This window comes from Gopherus flavomarginatus, chromosome 2 (genome assembly GCF_025201925.1).
Source record: "Gopherus flavomarginatus isolate rGopFla2 chromosome 2, rGopFla2.mat.asm, whole genome shotgun sequence".
NCBI lineage: Eukaryota > Metazoa > Chordata > Testudines > Testudinidae > Gopherus > Gopherus flavomarginatus.
In genome coordinates, this window is record NC_066618.1 from 218,214,472 (window position 1) to 218,234,127 (window position 19,656).

Sequence of the window (19,656 nt, forward strand, 5' to 3'; positions counted from 1 at the left end):
ACTGAAGCATGTAACTTTCATCCACCGTACTCAGCACCCAAAGATCCAAGGGGATGAGGGACCATGCTGGGCTGAAGTAGAAGAGTTGGTCTGAAAAGAAAGCTGGGGCAGGATCCGGTATGGGAACTGATATAATGCCCCTGGGTGCCTCTTCAAAAGTTCTGGTTGGGGCCTCCTGGGTATCTGTGTGATCCCATTTTTGAGACTGAGGTGGAAGGGGGTGGTTGCCTGCATTTATAACCTCTGCTCTATTTCTTAAATAAGTCTTGGTGATGTGGCGAAGCCAAGAAGTGGACTAGTTGTTGAGGTCTGAAATGCTTCCTCGAAGGTGCCAGGGAGTAGAGGCCCAGGGATCTAAGGATGGCCTTGGAATCTTTCAGGCTATGGAGTTTTGCATGTCTATTCAGAGAAGAGGGAGGTTTCCTCAAACAGAAGATCCTGAATGGCTTGCTAAACCTCCGGTGGCAGCCCTGAAGATTGGAGCCAGGAGCACCTTCTTAGGACCACAGCCTGGAGGGAGGCCCTGGCTATGGTCTTCCCTTCCTCCATCAGAGCAGAGAACTCTAGGGGCAGTGAATCCTTAGATTTCAACATGAAGTCCCAGGCATTATAGTTAAACCTCCCAAGCAAGGCCTGCTGATTGGAGATGCGAAGCTGTAACCCATCAGTAGAACAAATATTTCTACCAAACAGGTTCAGCTTCTTTGAGTCCTTTGGCTTGCAGCCCTTGTCTGTCTCTTTTGTTGGCAACTGTGACCGCAAGGGGGTGGAGGGATGGAAATATAGCTATTCACACCGCTTGGTGGGAACATAGTACATTGTCTCTGCTCTGTGGCAGGCAGCGAAGAAGCGGTCTGCCATAAGGACCTGACTGGACCAGTAACAGCCTCATTTGGGGATAGGGTCATCTTTGCTGCTGCCAAGACAGCAGTCAGGTTCTGTGAGGACTCTTTAAGCACCTTTACCTCTAGCCCTAGCTTAGAATCCACCCTTTTCTATAGCTCTTGGTGAGCTCTGAAGTCATCCTGCGGCATCGAGCTGTGCAGTCCCGACACAACTTTGTCTGGAGAGGATGAGGATAAAACCTGCACTGGCAGGGGGCCTTCCTCCTCTAACTTCTACATCAATCATATCATGCAGGTCTAAGTCCTGAGTAATGGTACCAGGCTCTGTACTGAGTTCAGGTCGAGTGGCGGAGCTCCCCTTCTCTCAGACACCACTGAGCACAAACAGCCATTCAACCTACATATGCCACTGTCCTCTGGACCAGGGGCCCGATGGGCACCTGCACTGGGATCTGGTGGGACGTAGGATGGACACTGGCGCAGGTGCTTTGTTTGGGTGCAGAACTCCGCCTCTGTCTCCAAAGATGAGTCAGCTTGGGGAGACCATGGAGGGTTCCGCCAGCTGGTGCCAAGGGTCCAGGAAACGGTGTCAGAGTGAGGAAGTCTTTGCCTGCATCAGGAGAGTCAGTTTCCCTCTGATCAGTATCAAAAATACTCCATATTTCTACGTGTCCAAGAATTTTACTTTCTTTTAAAAACAAAACAGCTAATAAATACTACATTTGAAGATTTACAGCGTTCACATTTGTCTGTGTAGTGCTCTAAGTTGTATGACTATCTGGGGTATGTAGCTTTTCTTTTTTTTTCCCTATTGCCTTGCCTCATTACTCTACACTAGAATGAACTGCATATGCTTACTTATTTGCCAATGCTCCACCTCCTTGTCAAGTCATTCAGAATTTTATCACCTGCCCTTTTTTGTACTGACATTCCCTCAGTTTTGTATTTTCAGTAAATTTTATCAGCTTACTACTTGTTCCTTCTTCCATGCTATCGATATGCTGCATAAATTCAACAAAATCAGCCCAAATGATCCTTAAGGCATTCCACTATTCACATTCTTCCAACCTAAACTGCTTCAATTCACACGTCTCCTAAGCTTTCTGTATCCAAGTTAGATTTTTTTTAAATCAAATAAAGTAGCTCTCCCTATGCCATACTTATTCACCTCACAGATTAGTCTTTTGTGCTGTACAGTTTGAAAAGCTTTTCTAAAATCCAGGTAAATTAGGTTCATGGCTTCTTCTATCAGTGCTTACGGTTACTTCATCAAAATAGTCCATCAAAATTTTTAGACATGAACCCTCTTTTGTGAATCTGTGCCCTCTATCCTTCATTAAATCCAAAGTTTCTAGGTGTTCCTCTATCACGTATTTGATAAGACTTTCTAGCATCTTCCCTCACTGTTTAAATCAGGCTTATAAACCTGTAATTTCCTACATAGACTCATAGACTCATAGATCAGAAGGGACCAATATGATCATCTAGTCTGACCTCCTGCACAAGGCAGGCCACAGAACCCTACCCATCCACTTTTATAACAACCCCTAACACAGGACTAAGTTATTGAAATCCTCAAAATTGGTTTGAAGACCTCAAGCTGCAGAGAATCCACCAGCAAGCGACCCATGCCCCACGCTGCAGGGGAAGGCGAAAAACCTCCAGGGCCCCTGCCAATCCGCCCTGGAGGAAAATTCCTTCCCGACCCCAAATATGGCGATCAGCTAAACCCTGAGCATGTGGGCAAGACTCACCAGCCAGCACCCAAGAAGGAATTCTCTACAGTAACTCAGTTCCCATCCCATCCAACATCTCCCCGCAGACCACTGAGCAGACTTATCTGGTGATAATCCAAGATCAATTGCCCAAATTAAACTATCCTATCATAACATCCCCTCCATATACTTAAATGTCTGTTAACAGTAGCGTTTCCCTAGTCCATTGATACCTCTTCTGTTTCCAAAAAGAGACTGCAAATATCTCTGCTTAATGTTTCCTTTTATCTTTGGCCACTTCCATTTCACAATTTCTTCTTTCTTTGGGAAAGGTGTGTGTATTTATGACACCTGTTCCCTATCTTCACACTGGGAGCACTAAAAGACAGAACCCAGTTTATCAATATCTGTTTCTTTGATCCCCCATATCAGTTTTAGCCTCACTAGTATCTCCTTCCACTGAACCTTTGTCCCTATATACAGCATCCAAAAAGTACCTTGCAACTTCTAATGCAACCTTGCTTTTATCCTCCATTGTTTGTGTAGGAGTATGCAGATTTCCTTAGTTTAACCTATATACTTTTTAGTTCTCTCCTGCAAGCAGTATTCTTTACTTCATAAACCTGTATGCTCCCCTCTTACCTACAATGACTTTTTGCATGTACTTGTTCATCCAGCAGTGGCCTGCAGTCTTTGCTGTTAAGCGACCAACCCAACCCGCTCAGTCCTGTTCAATTGACGTTAGTCCTCTTCCTCCAACAAAGGGTGAAGCTCTCCCGTTGGCATAGGTAGCGTCTTCACTATGCGCTACGGAGGCACCGCTGCAAGGCTGCAAGTGTAGACAAGCCTTCAGGCTCATGAGGTTCAGGCTGCAAGCTATAAAACTACAATGTAGATGTTCGATCTCAAGCTGGAGCACGAGCTCTGTGACCCAAACATCTGGCTCAAGTCCAAAAGTCTACACAGCAACGTTATAGCCCTGCAGTTCGAACCTTGCAGCTGACATAGGTCAGCCATGGGTGTTTTACTGCAGTGCTGACATACGCACAGACAAAAAAACATACAATCTAGGTCTGCACACAACATTATATCCATTTGCAAGTATCAAATCCTGGAATGACATCACCTGACTTTTCATTGTATTGTTTTTATTATTACCAGTGTGCTCGGAGCTGCACAAGACACAAAGAAACCAGGCCCCTGCTCTGAAAAAGCATATTTACTCACTTACCTCATTCTTCATCACAGATCAGATTATTTTTGACAAGTGCCATAATTGAAGATTTATTTTCTGTCTTCCTGAATGCTTAAGCTCTCAGAGAACTAAGCATATGTTAGACAGCTTCACTGAATAGTTAGCCATTTATCTTGCTCATAGGGGCACTGTCAACTTGCATTTTTTATACTAATTTCTAAATATTCCAGTTGCTAATAAAGTACCCTTTAATTAGCATATTCTGATAGTTTTAAAGAACTGATTAATTATTTTATAATAATTTTTTCAGTTTTCCTTTTGATGTTTATTAGGGTCTTAACTATACAGGGAAAAGGGTGAAAATGACTATAGATAAATAGCTATCAAATCTAAAAAGTAAACAAGCTGAAAAATAATATTTTCCTAACTTCTTTCTTTGTAGCTACTTGTAGCTGTATAACATATTCATTATCATCATCATCATCATGTTCCTATTACGCCTCTGGCGTTTAGGGCAGTGAGGAAGCTCCTCCCCCCGTCTGTTTCTGGCAAGTCTTTCAATGGTCCCTCAGCTGTGCCCCAGGTTTTTCGGCTTGGCTTCCACAGCTCTTCGCCATGTTTTTTTCAGGCAGCCTCATTTTTGCTTTCCTTCAGATGTCCATGTTATTGCTACTCTGGTGATGGAATCAGTTTTCATCTGAAGAACATGACTGATCCATCTCCAACGCCTCCTGGCAATGATGGTGCTCAGATCCTCTTAGCTGCACTGTGTCAATAGATCTTGGTTTGAGATTGTTCTGGGCCAAAAGATATGGAGGATTTTTCTGAGGCAGGTTGTATGGAATCAAGACAGGTCAGACATGTAAGCCTTTCTCATTCCCCAGCATTCTGCACTATAAAGTAGTGTTGAAAGTAGGCAGCTCTGATAAATTTTGAGTTTGGTTTTGGTGTTGTATTTTGATGATTTCCAGACTGTATTTAAGCTCCTGAAAGTGTTCTTGACTTTACTGATTTTGTTCTGGAGTCCTGGCTTGTTCCACCATCCTGGCTGATGGTGCTGCCCAAGTATGTGAACGTTTCTACATTGGTGAAAACATAATTCTCTATCCATACTGGTGATGGTGAAGCAATATTACATGTCACGATATCTGTCTTACTGTGGTTGATTTTCAGTCCAATTTGCTGGCTGAATGCATTGAGTCGAGTTGTTTTTTTCTTGTATATGGTGTTAGGTATGTGACATGAGAGTGACAACATCCGCGAAGTCCAGGTCTTCAGCGGATGAGAAGAGTGTTCATTTAATGCCTGTTGGCATGTCTTCTGTTGTACACTGCATTACCCAGTGGATGGCAATGCTGAAGAGGATTGCAGACCTGACACACCCCTGATGTACTCCTGTTTTGACTTCAAAACTGAGCTCACTGTGATCAACACTGCATGTAAAGTTGAAACAGAAGCTTTTGATGACCTTGATTATACGGAAAGGAATTTCATATGCCCACAGAATGCGCCATAGGCTGGTCCTGTGAATGCTATCAAAAGCCTTCTCAAAATCTATGAAATTTATGTGGAGTTGCGGTTGCCATTCAAGCACTGTTCTATCATGTTTCGTAGAATGAAGATCTGGTCTGTGCATCCACACTCCTTCCGAAAACCAGCTTGCTTTTTTCTGAGAATGCTATCAACTGCCTCTGATATACACTGAACTATGATCTTACACAATACTTTGCTTGGCACAGATAAAAGTGCCAAACGGCAGAGATAAGAACCAGACTGACCATATCATGATCAAAGGCAAAGTGTGACGCTCACTGACAGATGTGAAAGTGAGAAGGGGTGCAGATGTTGGCAGCGACCACCACCTTATGACAGCCTCCATCAAGCTAAACCTGAGAAGTGTGGGTCCACCGAACAAGGGACATAGATGTTATATATTGACAAGCTAAAGTCTCCTGAAATACAGAAAGCTTTCGTTCTGCAGCTAAAGAATAGGTTTCGAGCACTTGCAGACCTTGATGAAGAGGAGGGGAAGGCAGATGAGGAGATCAACAAGAGGAGGGGAATGCAGATGAGGAGATCAACAAGAAGTGGGACAAAGTAACAGCAATTTATAAACAAGAGCAGTGAAGCCTGTCTAGGCTCAGGTAGAAGAAAAGGAAGGAGTGGATTACATGCAGCACATGGAACACCACAGAAACCAGACGAGCCCTGAAGTAAAAAGTTTTAGACATAAAATCCCAGAAGCTAAAGGACAGATACCAGGAGCAGTATAGCAAGGCACACTGGGAGGTCAAACGCCTTGTGAGACCAGACAAATAGCATTATATTGATAATCTGGCAACACAAGTAGAGGATGCAGCTGCTTGTGGTGAACAAGGAACTGTCTACAAAATGACACGGCTTATCAGTGGTAAATGGCAGACACCAACACATACTCATCAGGAACAAACAAGGACACCTATTAACAACCAAAAAAAGACAGAGCATTTCAAAGAATTGCTGAACATGAAGCCACCTAAAAAGGAAGCAAACATCCAGGAGGCAGAAGATCTTGATATCAACACAGACACTCCAACTAAGGAAGAGATCATTCAAGCCATCAGATCCTTAAAAAATGGGAAAACTCCTGGCAAGGATAACTTGAATGCAGAATTGTTCAAGGTAAATCCTAAATTAGCAGCATCTATCCTGGCCCCTAGTTATTGTGAAGACACCAAAGAAAGGAACTCTCAGGGACTGTAATAACTGGCGTGGTATCACACTTTTATCTTTGCCAAGCAAAGTATATAACATATTGCATATAATATTCTCACACAAGTGTGACGGTGTCCCTTGAACAAGGCCTACCTTTACTATTATGCCTAAAGAATCTTTGCTACCATTTGCTGTACTGTCTTTTGCCCTTTGCACTCTAGAGCCTTGAATTCATTGTATAATCATCTCTCAATGTCTCAGCTGCAAACCTGGTCTTCTCCTGTCATCCAGTGAAGTTAGATGGCTCACAAGGTCATGTGACCTCATGCAGGAAGTACCACATCTTGCAACATTTTAAAATCACAGCATCTTCCTCTCAAGGTCCCTAATCCCTCAGATCTCCAGACCTTGGAACACTCAATATTAAAGCGTAGCTCTTGTCAGAAGAATGACTCTAAAAATGACATCATGGGATTCTATATTTATTCTCTCTCAATTACTTCATTTTAGATTTGCATATTTTACAAGTACAAATATGATTTCCCTAACTTCCAGCACTACAAACTCAGTCTGGGATCTGAAAAACAAATATGCTCTGTCTGCCTCCTTACGCTAGGCTTGATCCTGCCGGGGCAGGGCGGTGGGGAAGTAAGCATCATATGGGACTCTGATTACTAAAACTAATAAATCCTGAGCACTGTTTAATAATCAGAAGTCTGTTATGCCTACTATTAACATCTTCTTCCAGATCCCTGCCTTTCTGCCTCCTTACACTGGTCCTGATCTTGAAGGGTGTTGCCACTCTGGGAGTTTCCTGAGTCAGTGGGAGTTGCTGACAAGTCAATAAGAGTTGTAATACTTAGACTCACTCAAGACTAGGCCAGCTGGTGTCTGTAACAGAGATTTTGTAATCAGAATTCAGTTGATAATGCATGTGGCAGCAAAGTAGGATCTATATGGTAGATTGAGATATGCAGGAAACCAACACATGGAGTAAAAAGGTTCTATTTTTTTAAATCACTTTTTTTGTTTGTTTTTGTTTCTTTTAAACTACGAGGCACTTTGAGGCAGCCATTCAATAAAGCCACCGCTCTCTCCATCCACAATCAGCAACAGTTGCAGCCCAATAAAACTAACAGTTCACAAGTATTCACAGGAGAATAATCTTTTGCCACTACTTTCTATCACAAATTTTGTAACAGCCCACAGGACTTAGACACAAAAGCAAAATTTAAGGCTCTTTAAAATGTTATACACCAGTAATACCTTTATTTGTTTGTTTCAAAACCAATAACAGTTTCCTCTGACCCTGTGCAAACAGCTGTCTTTGGAAAAAAAACAAACAACAACACTAACTCTCCTTTATAACATTCTTCTGAAAGTGGCCCTTTAACCTCTTCTGGCCTTACCAATACATTTTAATCTGGATTTTTATGGATTCCAGCAGATTCTGGACATTATCCTACAATTGTAACAATGTCTTACTGAACAGAACTTACACTAAAAAAAATGCAATACTACTATTAATGTACAAAAAATACACCACAAATATATTGTATATAAGAATCTGAAACATCAACGGCAGGAATGCATCACTTAGATCCCAAGCATGCAATTAGAACTGCACTGCTGAAGGTCAGTGGGATTCCATATGGATACAAAGATATGCTCATGCTGATCTGTTTGCAGGATTCGCGTTTGTGCTTAACTGACATAGCTATGCTGGCAAAATGCTTAATGTAGATGCAGTCATACCAGCAAAAAAATCCTTTTGCCATGATAACTTATTTCAGAAGAGTGTCCATCGAGGGAGTTAAACCAATAGGAGTATAATTATACTGGTATCATTATGCCAGTAAATTTTCCCTGTAAACAAGTCCTTAGGCTTATTCTACACTAGAAAATCGTTGCCAGTATAACTATACCGGCAAACCCTCCTAGTACACACACAGTTTATACTGGCGAAAGATACTTTGGCCAGTACAGCTTATAGCAGTTCCCAGGGCCACCTGGGGGGGTGGGGAGGACAAATCAGCCTCTCTGCTAGTCTTCTTGCTGTCTGCTCAGCATGCCTACCCACTGCTTGCTTCCTCAGCCCCCTCACTCGCCCATTGCTCTCCTCCTTGCTGTTCCCCTGCCTGCCTCCTCAGCCCCCTCCTGCCTGTCACTCGCCTCCTCACTAGTCTCCTCGCTGTCTGTACAGCGCCACCCTACCCCGTCCACTCTCCTCCTTGCCATTCGCCCGCCTGCGTCCTCACCCCTCTCCCACCTGTCACTCGCCTCCCCGTTTGCCTCCTCACCCCGCTTGCCCGCCCACCTCCCGCCTCACCTGAATATCGGGGCAAATGGCATCTCGATCATACATCGGTCAGGACACAGGACAAAGGGCTAAATGTTGGGACAGTCCCGATTTTGCGTGGGGGCCCCCAAAGCGCAGGGCCCAGGGCAGTCGCTCTGATTTGCCCTACCCAAAGGATGGCTCTGGCAGTTCCCTCTATTAACTATGCTCCAAGAGCAAAAGGACACTTTTTGCTAGTTTACCTGGACCTATGCTACAGCTTTAACCAGTTGAGAAATGTAAAAAAAAAAAAAAAAAAAAAATCACCTCCCTTACCCAACATTATTATAGTAACAAAATTTCCAGTGTAGATCTGATCTGAGGCCTGCTCTACACTACAAAGTTAGGATGACATAAGTTATCTTGAGTTGACCTATTTGTATATGTGTCTACACTCAAATTTGTCTCCTGCAGATATAAGTGCCCCAATTAGTAAAATCTATTTCTCAAATGGTGGAGAGCCATGGTCAGCTTACGGAGGTCAACACAGTGTGAGTGTAGACCAGGGTCAGGCAACCTCCGGCACGCATGCCAAAGGCGGCAGATGAGCTGATTTTCAGTGGCACTCACACTGCCTGGGTCCTGGTCACCGGTCTGGGGGGCTCTTCATTTTAATTTAATTTTAAATTAAGTTTCTTAAAATTTTTAAAAACCTTATTTACTTTACATACAAAAATAGTTTAGTTATATATTACAGACTTATAGAAAGAGACCTTCTAAAAACGTTAAAATGTATTACCGGCACGCGAAACCTTAAATTAGAGTGAATAAATGAAGACTTGGCACACCACTTCTGAAAGGTTGCTGACTCCTGGTGTAGATACTGAAGACTCCAACGGTTTTCCAGCAGCTGTCCCACAATGCCCCATTCTCTACGACTGTGACCATTCTGTTCTTCGTTCCCATGTTTGGTTAAGTGGGGGAGAAAGGAGGCATGAGAAACAGTTTGTTTATGTACATAGGAATGTTCCTTGTATCCTATGGGAGGAGAGGGGGAATCTCAATGACAGTTGAATGGAGCTATTCTGCAATCCTCTCCCAAAGACTTCTGCGGATGGCAGCCTTATTTCTTTCACCGCGGTAGGATACTTTCTCTCGCCACACTGCAATGAGTTTGGCTGGCACCAGTAAACAGGTTAGTGGCATATGGATCTGGGCAGTTTGGGGGTGCTCTCTGTGCCTTTGTTACCCTTTGAAGTGAGATATCAGCTAAAGCCACCACTGCCTGTGGCAAATAGTGCCAACACTGAGTGCCACTGCGCTATGCTCATACCCCTGGAATAAAGAACAAAATTGTATTATTTCATGAAACCAAAATTCCTTCCCCCACTGCCTTAGCCCTGGCAGGCCATACTCACCGTAGCAGAGAGTGGAGTGCAGTGCTATGCAGAGGCACTCCAAAGCTGTAATGTGAATAAGCATGTCTTAATAAAAGATGTTATGGAAGTAAGGGAAGGGAGTTTTGAAACTTAACTTTCCCTTTCTATTGTGACTATAAATCCACTAATACATCTGTCTCTTTTTATCAGCAGCTGCTCTCATTGTGGCCTTGAGGGGTACCCCTCAACACGTGCAGAATGTCAGACCCTGAGGACAACAACATGTTCAGCAAGATCCTGCAAGCCCACGCTGCATCAGACCGCGAACCAAGGGGCTGGAGGGCCAACAGGGCAGATGGCACAGAGAAGGAAAGAGGAGAAAGGCCCAGGAGTCCCAACAGGATAAGAAGAGGGAGATGAACCAGGAGATTATGGTTCTTCTCAGATTCTCCATCCTCTGCAGTCCTGGGAGAATTCCATGGTAGTAGCTCCAAACAGCCTACCCCTACCACTCCATGCTGGAGGACAGCAAGGAAAACCACAGCTTCGCTTTCATCTGAGCAAACCATTGTGTATATGTTCCACAACAAACTACATCTGTGCACTGAAATGGACAGAAATGTTTGCTGCCTTTCCAATTTTAAAGTTCTAGTCCACTAATTTATGTTAAAAGTTTGTATTGCAGTCCCTGGTGTTTTTGTTGTTGTTGTTATTTTTTGCACATTCTTTTTCTGCAGTGTTTTTGCCACTCAACAATGGCAGATTTCTATTTTTGGAGAATAAAACTATATTAGTTCACAACACATATTGCAGCATACATAACGGTATTCAAAGCACACCATACTTGTAGATGTACAGCAAGGACTATACTGTTCCTAATAGCACCAAAGCTCCAAGCCCAGAAAACGGGGAAGCACAGAACACTACAAGGGCTGACCATTACAGCGCTCTTTCAAAGCCTCCCTCAGCTGCATAGTTCTGCTTTGGGCTCTTGGAATAGGCCCTTGTGTCTGGCTGTTTAAAGTTAACAGATAGCCGCTCACCCTCTACCCTGGTACCAGCTTTTTTCCCTTTGCCTCATAGAGATTATGCAGGATACAGCAGGCAGCTATAACCATTGGTATATTTTTCTCACTGAGATCCAATCTAGTGAGTAAACACTGCCAGCGTCCCTTCAATCTGCCAAAAGCACATTCAACAACCATTCTGCATCTGCTGAGCTGGTCGTTGAATCTTTCCTTGGTGCTGTTGAGGTGGCCAGCGTACAGTTTCAAGAGTCAGCAGAGAAAGGGGTAGGCTGTGTTCCTTAGGATCACTATTGGTATTTCAGTATTACCAATGGTAATCCTCCAGTTGGGAAAGAATGTCCCTGCTTGCAGCTTTCTGAACTGTCCTGTGTTCTTAAAGATACACGTGCCATGAACCTTCCCTAACCAGTGCACATCGATACCAATGAAGAATCCCTGGTGATCCACCAACACGTGCATAACCATAGAAAAATCACCCTTTCTGTTGACATACTCTGTGGCAAGGTGGGCTGGTGCCAGAATAGGGGTGTGTGTACCATCTATCTCCCCACCACAGTTCAGGAAACCCATTGCTGCAAATCCATCAACTATGTCCTGCAAAATGCCAATGCTCACAGTCCTGCATAGCAGAATACAATTTAGGGCCCTGCACACTTGCATGGCAACAGCCCCCACTGTGGATTTTCCAACTCTAGAATGATTTCTCACTGACCAGTAGAAATCCATTGCTGCAAGTTTCCACAGTGAGATCACCACTCATTTTTCCACTGTCAATGCACCACTCATTCTGGTGTGCCTGTGCTGGTGGGCTGGGGTGAGTTCATCTAACAGACTCAGGAGTATGGCCATTTATATCCAAAAGTTCTGCAGCCACTGCTCATTGTGCCACACCTGCATTACAATGCAATCCCACAAATCAGTGCTTGTTTCTTGGGCCTAGAAGCAGTGTTCCACCTTCTGCAGCTGCTCCATGAATGCCACCAATAATCTTGAATTGTTTTTCACTGTGTCCCTCAGCAATCTGTCCTCCAAGAAACTGTCATTTCCCCATTGTTGTGGTACTTCCTATGGGTCTCCAAATACAGGACAATTGTGCATCCTACATTTCCAGCATTCAGAAAAATAGTGCACATATCTTTGGACTCTATGCTTCTGTCAGAAGAGGTGGACACTGATAAGTGCTGCGCAGATTTTTAAATAAAGGCGTGAAAATATGAGCTAGGGATTGCATTATGGAATGGAGAAAGTTGCAAGCTGAGAACTTGATTCCTAGCTCCCAGAGATCCCTGCACAACTGATTTCTACCCAAAAGGCATTGCAAAAATCCCCCAAAAGGTATGGCACCTGACCGCAGCATCTGGCACATTGGGATACCTAACTGTGGTGCACTGTAATCTGCATCAACACAAGCACTCTTGGTGGGTGTGCGCAGCACCCATGCAAGCAGTCAATTATGTACATGCTTGAGAAATAAACAAACTTCAGGAGGTGTACGCTGACATAACTTACATTGACCAAAGTCTGTTGTACAGACATGGCTTAAGTCTCAAAAGGTAAAGGCAAAGCTACAAAGCTTTCTGCTGAATCAGGAGTTTTCCCATTATGTGCTTCATTAACGTAAGTATGACAACATTTTAAGGAGGGGCAACAGAAATAATAATACCTAGCACTTATATATGCTTTTCATCTTCCAAGTACTTACAAACATTTATACTAATTAAGCTTCCCAACATCCTTTTGAGATAAATATGTTTTAGCCCTGTTTTACTGATGAGGAAATTGATACAGAGAGGTTAAAGTGATTTGCCCAAGTTAACAAAGAAATCAGTGTCAAAACTATGACTGAGTTCTGGTTCCAGTCTACTACTCAGACCACACCTCTTCCTCAACTTTTAAACATTAATTACCACCCAGATTATTCTTCTATCTATTAGCTTGATGAGCTAATGCAGTAAATCAGGAACTTCTGAAACCTCTATAGCTCATAAAATACAGAAATGATACTAGGGCCTCTCCACTTTTAGATTTTTATCAACACTTACCGTAACTTATAGTAACTAAAAAACCAGAAATTATATGGATATAATGAAAGGATATCAACGAACTATCTACTTAGGTTTGTTCTCTATACAGGATGAACAAAGAAGAAAGAGAAGCTGAGCAATTGCACCTTTGTAGTTCAAATGTAGAAACAATCATCTAAGAAACCAAATGATGTTAGCTTTAGTCTCACCTTACATTTCTTTATTGAAAAACATTGTTTTAGTTTCCTTAGCATGTATGTCAGTTACTTGAATAATGGTTTGCAGAATGATCCATGGGACCAGAACTCTTTATATTTCTCTCACTTCAATAGTTAGAGAGCTCCTATTGTCCACTTCAACATTTCAAACCACGTAACGCCCAATAAAGCAAATGGAATCTCTGCTCTATTTATTACTATGAAACTTTTTTGTCACAAATTTTTAAAAAATTAGCTACTGGCATGTTAAGTAGATACATTTTCCATGGGACATTGTCACCTTACAAATCATATTCAAAACAACAAATGTTCTTATCTATTATAATAACAACACTTTCAATTACTAACAGTTTTAGAAATACAATTTACTTTTCACTCTGTTATTTTTTGGACTTTTGACTTTCTCTCTGTCTGAACATAAAAACCTACTAAAGTGAGTTTTGCTTTTGTTTATGATCACTTTCACTGCTACAGAATCTGAGTCGCTGCAGTTTGACAAGGGTTTAAATTTAAAATTTTTAAAACACAGCCTTTAGCTTTGTGAAGCTTCTGGATGATGTCTAAAAGCATTGACACTCTATAAGGGACTTGACTTAATAACCTGCTCAAGGTTATCGTGTCTGCCATGAGCAAAGAATCTGAGGGCCCAAAGGTCAGTTACCTAGAGGCCACAACTGCAATAATTGAAAACATAGTTTACAAACAGTGGATAGGAAGCTGATTAGCAATTTTAGGGCATATGAATGATGAATGGAAGGGCTGAAGAATGACCTAAAGATGTGTTATTTAAGAATTATCAGCCTGAAAAAAACATTTCATATGAAAATCCAGCGGCAGTACATCTATTGAGAGTGGAAATTCTTTGAAACTATGTGGATTTTTGACTTCCCCAAACTGTTAAAGTGGTTGTTTTTATCAATGGAAAGCAGAGAGGCCAATCAGGTTACAGGGTACAGGAACTCTGATTATGACATTCTCCAAGCTTATGAAGTGCAATAAAATGTAGATGTAGAACCAATTCGTTAAAAAGTATAATAGCTTTTGAGGGTGCCACGGAAATAACCAACCACCTGGGAATATGTCTTAATGTACATGGTTTGGAGTGTGCTTGGGGAAACCAGGATAGGTTTTCAACGTGCCTGAGAAGCTAGGAACCTTTATAAGCCTCAGGAAATCGTAAGTAATATTGGAGAAGAGTGAAATGAAACTAAGATGACTTTTAAAAGAAATAAGGCAAGTCAGCCTATGATTCCTAGTCAACATACCAGAGTATCATCTCTCTACTCTTGCGAAAAACTTTTACTGCAGCCAGTGAAATGTTATTTTTTTTTCTTTCGCATTCCTCTGTGAACAGAGCCATATTATTCAATGTTCCAATTACATGCTATTCTAAGGTATTTGTTTATCCTAGCAGATGGCATCACAAATATGGGGTGGTGGGAGAACAATCATTTGGGCCCATTCTCCCCACCCATGTTACATCAATGTGCATCCCAGAGCAAAGCTTAGCAAGACTTTGGGTACAAGCTATTTTTGGAACACAGAGAGCAAGACAAAGAGAGAGAGTGTGTGTCTCTGCGTGTGTGTCTCGAGCTATTAGGTTTCCTAAACTGCTGAGAGTCCTATATGAAAGAACTCATCTCCAAAATGCTAATTAGCACATTTTATTCACTGACCATATTAAGGCAAAAAAGACTCTCCCTTTACCTCCCACATGGATTAGTTGTGACATTTCCTTCCATCCCTAATACCACCCCCACATTATCTCTTAGGCTAACAAACAGGTGAGAGCAGATGAAATCTTTCAAAAATCTGGGATGATCATTTTACTTTTTAAGTTGCTCTGTATAGATAAAGTTTAAATCCTCTTGTACTTGGTGCATTGGTAACATTGTGCTATCTAAAATATTGTTAATAAAAAGAAAATTAAAAATGGAACTGCCATAGAAAGCCCATTTCACCATTTACTCTAGGTAGGAGATAAATTGCTGAGTTTCATTTTATTCAAAGTACGGTAAAGACAAGGAAAATTGACGACTGAAATGTAATTTACAAAAATAACCTCCCAATTTGTTGTTCACAATTTTTTTTGAACGTTCATCTTTTTTGCCAGCATATTGACTTGATATATTTTATTTCTGTGACATTAATACTCTTTGCCATAAGCGCAAGTCATACCAAGGGATATCGACTTGCAACAAAGCTAAGTTAAGATTCCAGATCTCAGTTGTGCTGGCATGAAGACTGGTCTCTCAGTAATACAGAAGACAATATCCTAGGGAGACTGGAATTAGTCCTATTCTGCACCAATCAAGCCAAAACACAAGGCATATCAAAAAGCAAGTAATTGCTAGCTAACGGCTATGGGAGGAACTATACCATGGTTCAATCTAAGCAGTTCCTGGCAAGTAACAATAAGGCTTGAGAAAACTGCAGTGTAAAATGGGGGAGTTTTATCAAGAAGGTGAAAAGCAGCAACAGCAAAAGAAAAAAAGGTTTACCTCATCAGATTGAGAAGGGCTGATTCTGGGCATTGGAGATACTTGTGGTGTTTTCATTTGTGTACTGTTGCTGTCTGGAACAAGCTCTCTGTGGATTGACTGGATATGATTCTGGAGTTCACTTTCGGATTCAAATTTAACATTGCAACTAGAACAGCGAGTCTTCAGTCCCCCTGCCTTGTTTTTGTTCTCAATGGAACTCAAGTTCTCATTTTGACCCAAGCCTTGTCTGTTACTGCTTGAAGGGATGTTGACACTTGGACTACCACTTTTACTGAGATTAACACAGACAGCGCACAGACCATATGGCAGACCATTGATGTCAAGTTTCACTAAATCCTGTTTTGAGCGGAATTCCTTCAGGCAAGAAGCACATTTGTACAGTTTCTGAAGATGCTGTGCACGCCCTGTGGACTGCACTGCAGAGCCATTTCCTGTTTTTTGCATGTGAAATGTCCCATGGATTTTCAGTTCTAAGGTAGAGGTCACTGTTTGCATGCATACTACACAGCGGAATCCTGTTAAGGAATTTCTCAAATCAGGATGCATTTGGCAATGCTCTAAAAAATCCTCCTCACTCTGTAGAGGCATTTTGCAAATTCTGCAGTTTCCAGTGTCCAGGCTCTTACTATGCGTGACTTTATGTTCAGTAAGAGTCAGAAGAGATGGAAACCGTTCACCACAAATTGGGCACATATAATGTTTCACTGGTCCCAAGTGTGTCTGCATATGTTCACGGAGCCCATTTTCAGAGAAGAATGTTCGAGAACACACATTACACTTGTAATTCCCTTTAATCAGCTCTGCCTTCTTCTTAACTATAGCACTTTCTCCAGGTCGGATGTTGTGGTCTCGAAGTTGATGATTCTGCAGGAGTGTTTCCATTGTATATGCTGCTCCACAAATGTCACAACCGTACATGGGCTCAGATGTATCAACATCTTCTTCACTGCCATCATGGCTATTATGTGATTCCTGGCTATTTGTCAACAAGGTCTGAAGCTCCACTTCTTCTTTCTGAACTTGCTCCGATGCGCCATTTGTGCCACAGTTTGGAGCTTTAGTTTCAAAAACACAGTGTTTTTCCCTCAAGTGTTTCTCTAGCAATATAATAGCATGAAAAGCTTTGCTGCAGAATTTGCAGTTGTATTTTTTGCTGTGTGTAGTAATGTGGCACTGAAGTTCCACCTCTGTACCAAACGACTCACCACAGAAAATGCACTTGTGCACTTTCCCCTGGTTCTCCAGGTGATTGTGTTTAACATGAAGCTGTAGGTCAGTTTCATTACGGAAGTCCCAGTTACAAGACGTGCACCTGTATACCTTCTTTTCATTGCTGTGCTTCACAGCCAGGTGTAGTTGAATGGAGACTTTGGAGTCAAAAACCTCTTGACACAAGGTGCAGCGGAAGAATACAAATGTATGCATGTCAAGCAGGTGTTTTTGCAAGTCATCCACTGAAGTGAACTGCTTGTCACAGCTTTCACAGATATAGTATGTAGAGGTTATCATGAAATGAATTGTAACATGCTTCAGCAGCGACTCTTGGTTTGGAAACTCCTTGTTGCACTGAGGGCAGGTCAGTTTTGGCAGGACAGTGTCAAGGTGGGTTTTTAAATGAGTCTGAAAACCATCGAGAGATGTATACTTAGCACCACATTGATTACAGACATATTCACCTGCAGGACGTGGAGGAGCGCCACCTACAGCTTGCATCATCTTTAAAGAAGTTTGCTCTATAGTTACAGGAGATAAGGGGCTCAAGGCTCTAGGTTTCTTTCCATTGTGGATGTAATTCAATGCCAAAGGAATGTTCTTATGGTTCTCCTTGATATGTTTGTTCAATTTAAGGACACTGTTAAATATTGGAGAATTAGTACAGTAGGAACAGGAATATACTTCTACTACTGGATCTTTTGGGGTTCCAAGTACAGGGGAACCAAAACGGGAACTGCTAAGATCACAATGGACTTGTCTAATATGCTCTTCCAAAGAAGAATCAGTAAGAAATCCCATGTAGCAATGGGGACAAAAGAATGCATTACTGTCTTTAGCAGCAGGGTTTGCAAACCCATGAGAACATCGAATATGTTCCTGAAGAGTGTTGAGGTCATTAAATACTTCAGAGCAGAAGTTGCACTGGTAGACCATGGCAGGCATGGTAGAAACAATCAGTGCTGGGTCTGGAGCTTCATGGACTTGCTTAAGATGTTCATTCAGATTATAAAGTGAAGGTAACACCTCCAAACAATACTGACAGATATGCGCTTGTTCAGGTTTATCTAAATGCATAGTTTTCAAGTGTATCTGCAGAACTGCAAGGCTTGAAAATAACTGTTTGTTGCAATAAATGCAGCTATAGGTAACTTTTGCTTGCTTATTTGAAGGACCAGTGATATCTGGTACTTGCTGGGCTGCCCGCTTTCTTCCACGACCCTTTGTTATTGGTGGAGCTGTTTCTACCATTGTTGAACTGTCCACTGAGAGGTTTGAATCTGGAGTGGTGCTAGATACTGAGGTGTAGCCAACAGTTACCAAAGAAGGGCTGTTGCTATGATTGCATGATTCGGGTTGCTGGTGACTATCCATGTGGCTGTACAGTTCTTCCACGGTATGGAAGTTCTCTGAGCAAATGCTGCATGAATTCTTCTTTTCACTATTATGAGCCTGCTCCATGTGATTTACAAGAGAACTTTCCTCTACAAAGAGTTCATGGCAATAAACACATTGAAGAGCAGCCCTGTCTTCATTAGGGGAACACTCGGGGTGGCATTCTGCTATGTGTTTCTGAAGATCTTCAGGGAAATCAAAGCCTTCTTCACACTGACTGCATTTCTGAGTGTCTTTCATTTTCCACTCTTCCATCCTGGAGGCAGACTGAGAACCATCCTTGTTTCTCTCATGAACCTGCATGTGACCATGCAGTGAACTAGACGAAAGGAATCCACGTCTACAAATGGCACATTTATATGGCTTGTTGGATGTATGAGTCTTTAAGTGAATTTTAAGGTGATCACTTCTTGAAAATGCTGCATCACATTCACTGCAGTGATACTTCTTGTCTCCTGTGTGAAGTTTTATATGGCGATCTCTGCTCCGCTTGTGTTTAAAGAGGCGACTGCAATATGTGCATTTGAAAGGGAGCTTGTCGCTGTGACTTTGCTCGTGATGCTTTAAGTAGCTGAGCCGACTGAACGACTTGTCACAGAACTGGCATGGATAAGGCAATCCTGGGCCACCCTCTTCCTCACCAAAATCACAACCTTCTCCATGGCTTGGTGAAGTCTGGTCTTTGCTGGAAGGTGATGAAGCTGGCCATGAGCAAGTGGGATCATCCTCAATATCCACACCATCTGGAATGAGAAAAAAAGGTGCACATATGCTTATTCCCCTGGAGTACAAAGAATACACTAAGTGTATATAAACATGCAAACGGCTGAAACAAATATGCAATGTACTAAACTTGGAACGAGATACTTTTCAGCTCCAACAGCTTTTATCCCACATTTATTTTTATCAAATTGTAAAATATGAAAAGTTATTAAATACTTCTGTGCCCATATTACCCTTTTATTGCTTTTTTATCATCCTCTCTTAGTTGCAGGATATATATTATACATTGACAACTTTATTAAAATGCAGATTTTAATATATTTAATGTTTCTTTTGTATCCATTGTAAAATGATTTGCATATTATGTGAGCATCTGAAGAGTCAATGAAAGGAGGAAATATTACAGAAATTATTTAAAATTAATGCAGTCAACTCACATGCCTAGT

The 19,656-nt window shown here is 42.0% G+C and overlaps 1 protein-coding gene across 10 annotated transcripts in view; it reads right to left on the reverse strand.

The window, feature by feature from the left end:
- ZNF521 (zinc finger protein 521) overlaps window positions 1–19,656 on the reverse strand; it is a 281,730-nt gene that overhangs the window by 146,371 nt on the left and 115,703 nt on the right. For all 10 annotated transcript variants that reach the window (XM_050941928.1, XM_050941929.1, XM_050941927.1 and 7 more), the window contains one exon: window positions 15,878–19,230. In XM_050941928.1, coding sequence (XP_050797885.1) covers window positions 15,878–18,790 — 2,913 coding nt within the window. In that variant the 5' untranslated portion in view covers window positions 18,791–19,230. The remainder of the gene's footprint in view (window positions 1–15,877; window positions 19,231–19,656) is intronic.